Source organism: Camellia sinensis, chromosome 1, assembly GCF_055761805.1.
Source record: "Camellia sinensis isolate YWXY chromosome 1, ASM5576180v1, whole genome shotgun sequence".
Taxonomy (NCBI): Eukaryota; Viridiplantae; Streptophyta; class Magnoliopsida; order Ericales; family Theaceae; genus Camellia; species Camellia sinensis.
This window is the reverse complement of record NC_138961.1, coordinates 28,687,922-28,693,921: the sequence shown is the minus strand read 5'-3', so window position 1 is coordinate 28,693,921 and position 6,000 is coordinate 28,687,922. Positions and strand designations below refer to the sequence as shown.

Below are 6,000 nucleotides of genomic sequence, written 5' to 3'. Positions count from 1 at the left end.
GAAGTGTCGCCCTCCTGGCCGACGTCTTTCTCTTTGTGGCCCTAGTCACGGGTTTCTGCATTGTGGTTGTCTCCTTCAATATCAAGGTCGATTGATCTGCCACTCCCAGCAGGAGTGTCGTCCCCAATCTTTTCCTTCTGTCCGTTATTGGCCATCTATTCTACTAAGTTCCCACAGACGGCGCCAAATTGTGTGAGTGATTTTCTGATCACACTGCCCGTTTAGTAATCAGCTAGAGAGCGCTGGTAGAATAGATGGCTTCAGCTAACCTGTAACAGAAAGAGAAGGCTCCGGTGGTGGTTCTTCCACCAGGGGGCACTCCAACGATCAAGTCAGTATATCTCTCAGAGATAATCAATAATGCTAAACTTAATGCTCAAAGCATAAATTGTATACCTTAGACCCATGGGGGTGCCTCTCTTTTATAGTTACCTCCATCCAAATCCCATTTAGATGCCTGACTTCTATGGATTCGTATTCAGTACTTACTTTGGACTCCTCAAGAGATAAAGATAAACTCTTTAAGAGTTTTATCCTTATCTTGGCTAAGTCTCCTCTTCATTCTAGGACTCTTGTCCCTTATCCTTTATCCGATTATCTCGGATTCCGATATCTTCGGAGATAACCTCGGCTTACCCGAGATCACCTCGGCGTCATGACCCTGACACGTGGCACCTTGGCTGACACGTCGGCGTCACCTTGCCACGTGTCGGTACTCAAAAATATATCCCCACAAATATAATATATTTTTATATATAGATAAGAGAATTTCTTTACAATTGTGAGAGACAAAAGATAAAGGGAGCTTTTTTGATAAGTCTTCTTTTTAAGAGTTTTATTTTATCGAGTCTATATTTTTTTTAATTATTCTATTAGATCCTATTTGAGGTAAGAAGACCAAAATATACTCAATCTCTCATGTCCCCTATTAATATTGATATTTAATGTTGATTGTCATTATATTTTGATAATTCCCATGCATCAAGATGTTGACTGTCATTATACTCATATTAATTTTAAATGAAATTTTGTCATTGTTTTGTCAATTATATAATGTACATATTCACATCATGTAATTGAAATGAATATTCACATTAATTTGAAATAAATTTTTATCATTATGTTATCAATTACATGATATAAATATTCATACTAAAATACATAAATATGAATGTTCACATCACTACATGAGTCCGGATCATCTGACGTCATTTCCTAGGGCCCTCTTGACCGCCCGCCAAAATGAAGTCGTTTTCACTAATTTTTTTTTTTAATCTTTTTTTTTGTCCCCTTATTTGGTTTTCAGCCCCTTTTTCTGTTTTTGAACCCTAGCCTCTGAGACAGATGAACAGAGAGGCGACGATCTGGACGACAGAGGCGACAAACGGAGAGGGCTGAGCCGATTTCCCAGCGAGACGACGGAGGCGAGGCTAGGCGAGGAGAGGCGGCGGTGAGGCGACTGGAGGCGGCGACAGACGAACAGAGAGAGGCGGCGAGAGGCTGAGCCGATTCCCACACTTGTCTCTCCAACCCAAATCCCAGGTGATTTTTTTCTATTTTCCCTCACATTCTTTCTTGGGCTTTCTTAATTTTTCTCTTCTTCATCTTTGTTAATGACTAATCGAGTTTGTAGGTTTTTTTTTTTTTTTTTTTTTTTCCTTTCCTGTTCCTAATTTATCTGTTTTGAATTGATTTTGAATTTGTGGGTTTTTGTTTGTTTGCTATCACTGGTAGAGGTGGTTTAGGTGTGGTATAACGCTCATGTATATAAATTTATATATTTATGTCAATTGAACGGTATATGATTTGTTGAAATTTGTGATTTTTATATGATGGGTATGATTCATTTTGATGTGTTCTGACAATTCTTGAAGATTTTGATCTGGGTTTTGAGATTCAATGCTAGAATTATCATTTTGGATGGTGATAATCCTCAATTGTTCTTAAAAATTTTGTCTTGCAGTTGGATGGAATTGGGGGAAATGATTTGTTTCCAATGGCCATTTAACCCTTTCATTGTCTTAAATGTGGAGTGAAACACATTAGTGTTAGCTAATTTTTACTTTTTGTCATCAATGGCAAGACCCAATTCCGGATTGATTTTAGTTCCTCTTTTACTGTTGGGTGTAAATCGAAAAGTAGGCAGCCATTGCTGCTGCTGCTGCTTATTCTTCTTTGTCCAGTTTAGTTGCTTCTGTGATTTTTAATTCCCAAAAACACTTTGAAAATAATACACATTCTGTTTTTTAACTCCTACCTAATGAGTCTCTTCTCAACAAGCTCTCATGATCAGTATGCTCTGATGCGACTCCGGTAGACGACTCTGGCAGCGAGGCGAGGGGAGGCAGCGGCGAGGCAAGGGGGTGGCGGCGACCAATGAAGTCCCTTTCGTCCCTATTGTGTGCTCTCACGCACTCACATGCATGTGCATGCTTGCATTTATATATGAATAAAATTGAAATGCCAAAAAAAAAATAATAATAATAATTGAAATGCCATGCTATAAATTTATATCTCATTGATGATACACTAGTTGGCAGTTAGTTGGAATGGTCCATGGAGAAAATATATGACCTCTCTCTTTTCTTTGTTCAGAACAATCACATAGAGGCTCATGAAGAGCAACCAAAAAAGACAAAGTTGTTTTTTATTCATGTGGTGGAGCACTGGGATGCTGAGTTCTATGCTAAGGTCAATGATTATGTTTATGTTAATATTGGTATGTGGTTCATTCTGTTGGATTAAATGGTGAAAATTGTAATGTGCCTGCATTATTCTGTGTCTCACCTGCAAGACTGCATGAGTCTGCTTTTGATATGAAGAAAAAAGAAATGAGGAAAGAGCCTTTTAGGGCTATGAAAGAGCCCTTATTCAAGTAGAATCTCATTAGAGAATTTCAGGTTCTGTTTGGTTATGTTTTCAAAAGGTGATTCAACACTGAGTTTTGAATACGGTGTTTAGAACGTGTTTTGGAAACACGTTTCCAAAACTCTGCAGAGAAGTCTGTACCAGCCGTGCTTTTCAGAATTTTTTTTTTGCAAATTTTGCCTAACCGGTCGTCCGGCCAGTTGACCGGAATAGTAATTTTTTTTTTTTTTGATATGTTAATTTTTATATAATCGAAAAAAGCATTTTTTGAGACTTTTAAAATTTTTTGTGCTTTAAAATAATTTTGAGTTGTATGTTTAGTTATGAGTTGTAAATTTTTGTATCAAATATCAAATGTCACATCAACAATTTCCCACTCAAATCAAAACTCTTTTCAAAACTATTTTCAAAACTCTTTACCAAACAAATTTTCTACACTCAAATCATAATTCCAAACCTCACAAACTCAAAATACAACTCATACTCTCAAATCATAATTACAAAACTCTACCAAACACCTCCCCAGATTTTTAAATAAGTTATTTTCTGATAGGATGCCAACTCTAGTTAACAATTTCAATAGCATTGTTATTCTGGAGTTATCTGTTTCTGGTTAGAAAGGTCTAAAATATTGGAAGCATCTCTCTTATATAAGTATGATAGAATAAACAAAATTAGATATTTGTTTCAATTTTGTGTTTAGTTGTAATAAACTGATTGTTTCATAAAATGCTCTTACATTTAGGTGGCATGCTTTCCCACCACTGCTGCTTGGGATGAAAGATTGCAAGACAGGTCATTATCAATAATTTCATGATGTTAGAAAGACTGAATTGGAAAAGGTGCAAGTAAAGGAATTTGAGTGAAAGGATTTCAAGATTTATTACTGTCCAAAATTGTGACTTTGAAGGGAATAGATTTATAAATGTACATTGGAAGTCTTTTTATAGTATGAGTCTACATACATAGATTTATAAATGTACGTTGGAAGTCTTGTTTCACATAATTCTTATTATATACAAATCATTTCGTACAATTGATTATCATATTTTTCAATGTGGATGCGCAAGAAGAAAGAAGAAGAAAAGAGGTCATGGCTTATTTATTTAATCTGACTTGTATATTTTCATGCTACACCACCCCATGCCTCCACAAAAAAAAAAAAAAAAAAAAAAAATTGTGTTTGAAGGATGTGTGGAAAGAATTCAAATAATCTCAAGTCAAGAGGGCATCACAAATCACCCACATCAGAAAAATCTATTACAGTGATAAGTTAATCTACAAAAACCAATCATATTCTCTCAAGTAAATTCTTCAATTCCAGTCCATCATTATACATGCATCTATATAAGTACAATTTATAATACATGAATACATACAACTCATGTTCATTATTGGTTACAACACAATGAAAGCAGCGGATGATAAGAAGTTCAAGGGCAATGCTTCTCAAGCAAATGGAACATATTGTCTAAAGTAATATTGAAGGAGCATCGCCAAGGAAGGGCACGCTTCTCTGCAGAAGTATTTGTCATTCCTCTGGCTTTGCTATCATTGGATCAAATGGGTTGCGATCAGAAAGAACTAAACCTTGTTTGATGCGACCCACATACCGAGAATGCAGTACTTGCTTCGAAACAACTGGAAGCCGTATGGATTGAAATTCTCCGAGTGCTGAATGCAGATTTTCTGCTCCCTGCTTCTCAAGGCTCTTGCCTAAAACTGCTGCGTCTAATATTGCCATGTTTGTGCTCCTTGAGCTATGCGGGGTTATTGGATGAGCAGCATCCCCAACTAATACAACATTGTCCCAAACTATTTGTTCTAAAGGATCACAATCATATATGACATTTATGAATGGTTCCTTTGTTTCTTTCATGAGTTTAACCATTTCAAGAACCCAAACCTTCTCTGCTTCTTCATACATTTCCTTGATCATGTCGCTGCTTACTTTCATGGTCACTGAGTTCCTCTGCATTCACATTTTCCACTAGTCAGTTCAAATTGGTTAAACAAGACCAGAGTCTGCGGATGAAACTTAAGGAATTGCAAAAAGGGCAATCTCCCATGACCTAAATAAATAAGTCAGATTAAATAACAAACCCTTTATCTTTCTATCTTCATTTTACCTCTCATTTTTCCCCTTCTACATCCAAAATCTGTAAAAGACAAAATAAGAGCATCAATGAAAGTTCAGATTTTCAATACAGAAGTAGAACACACACTAGCACACACTAGCGGCTGGGCAAACACATCAGTTGGGCAAACACCACTAGTAATAATAAAAAATGATCTACCAACTCTCTACCTCCTTTTTGGCTTTTTCTATTACATCAAAACAGTTTTTTGCTTCAAATTGACCAAACCATAACATATTTTTGCTTCAAAACTTCAATTTTATATAAACCAATAATACCCAATAAATCAATTCACTTAAATCAATAAGCTTAAGGGGCAGCTTCTACATTGGCAGTTTACACAACTAAGTGGGTGCACAGAGCCTACCTAGGCTGAATACGTATATATGTATAAAATAATGTCGAAATGAAACAGAGATTAAATGGAACAAAAATCCCTGGTATATGTACGTATATATATATATATATATATATAGCGGCCCAAAAATGAAACAGAGATGAAATGGATCTTGTCATGGCTGCAATATCGACTTGCCGCCGTCACGTCGCCGCCGGACTCGCGTCCCTTCGCCATCCTCTGTCCATCACCGTCGCCTTCCTCCACCATCTCTCACAGTTCGTTTCTCTCTCCGTCTTCGCAGATCCCGCAGATCGTCTCTCCGGTCGCCGATCATCTTGCGGTCTTCGCCAATCGTCTCTCTCTCTCTCTCTCTTTGTCCAGCTGCACCTCTCTTCTCTCTCTTTGTCCAGCTCTGTATGTCGTAATGGTTAGGGCTAAACACAGTGACGAAGATGAAAGTGAAATAAACAAGTGGGAAAATCAAATTTTGGGGGGGACTTAACAAAACGACGTCGTTTTGACAAGGGTGGTAGAGAGGGCCACATGAAAGTGTGGCCAAGGATCCTTACTCATCACTACATTAGATGAGAGAGAATGTTCACATATTGTGAACGTTCACATCATTACATGTTGTGAATAAGAATGTGTTATCAA

The 6,000-nt window shown here is 37.0% G+C and overlaps 1 protein-coding gene and 1 long non-coding RNA gene across 2 annotated transcripts; one reads left to right on the top strand and one right to left on the bottom strand.

Annotated features, from left to right (window-relative positions):
* Positions 1-1,189: 1,189 nt before the first annotated feature.
* LOC114269601 (uncharacterized) lies at positions 1,190-3,904 on the top strand. Its single transcript, XR_003631674.2, has 3 exons — positions 1,190-1,542; positions 2,596-2,719; positions 3,614-3,904. It is a non-coding gene; the product is annotated as an uncharacterized LOC114269601 (long non-coding RNA).
* A 237-nt stretch (positions 3,905-4,141) lies between these two features.
* LOC114269575 (uncharacterized) lies at positions 4,142-4,947 on the bottom strand. The gene is given in 1 exon segment (XM_028210900.2): positions 4,142-4,947. A coding segment is annotated over 1 exon segment (507 nt). The 5' UTR covers positions 4,847-4,947; the 3' UTR covers positions 4,142-4,339.
* Positions 4,948-6,000: the final 1,053 nt, after the last annotated feature.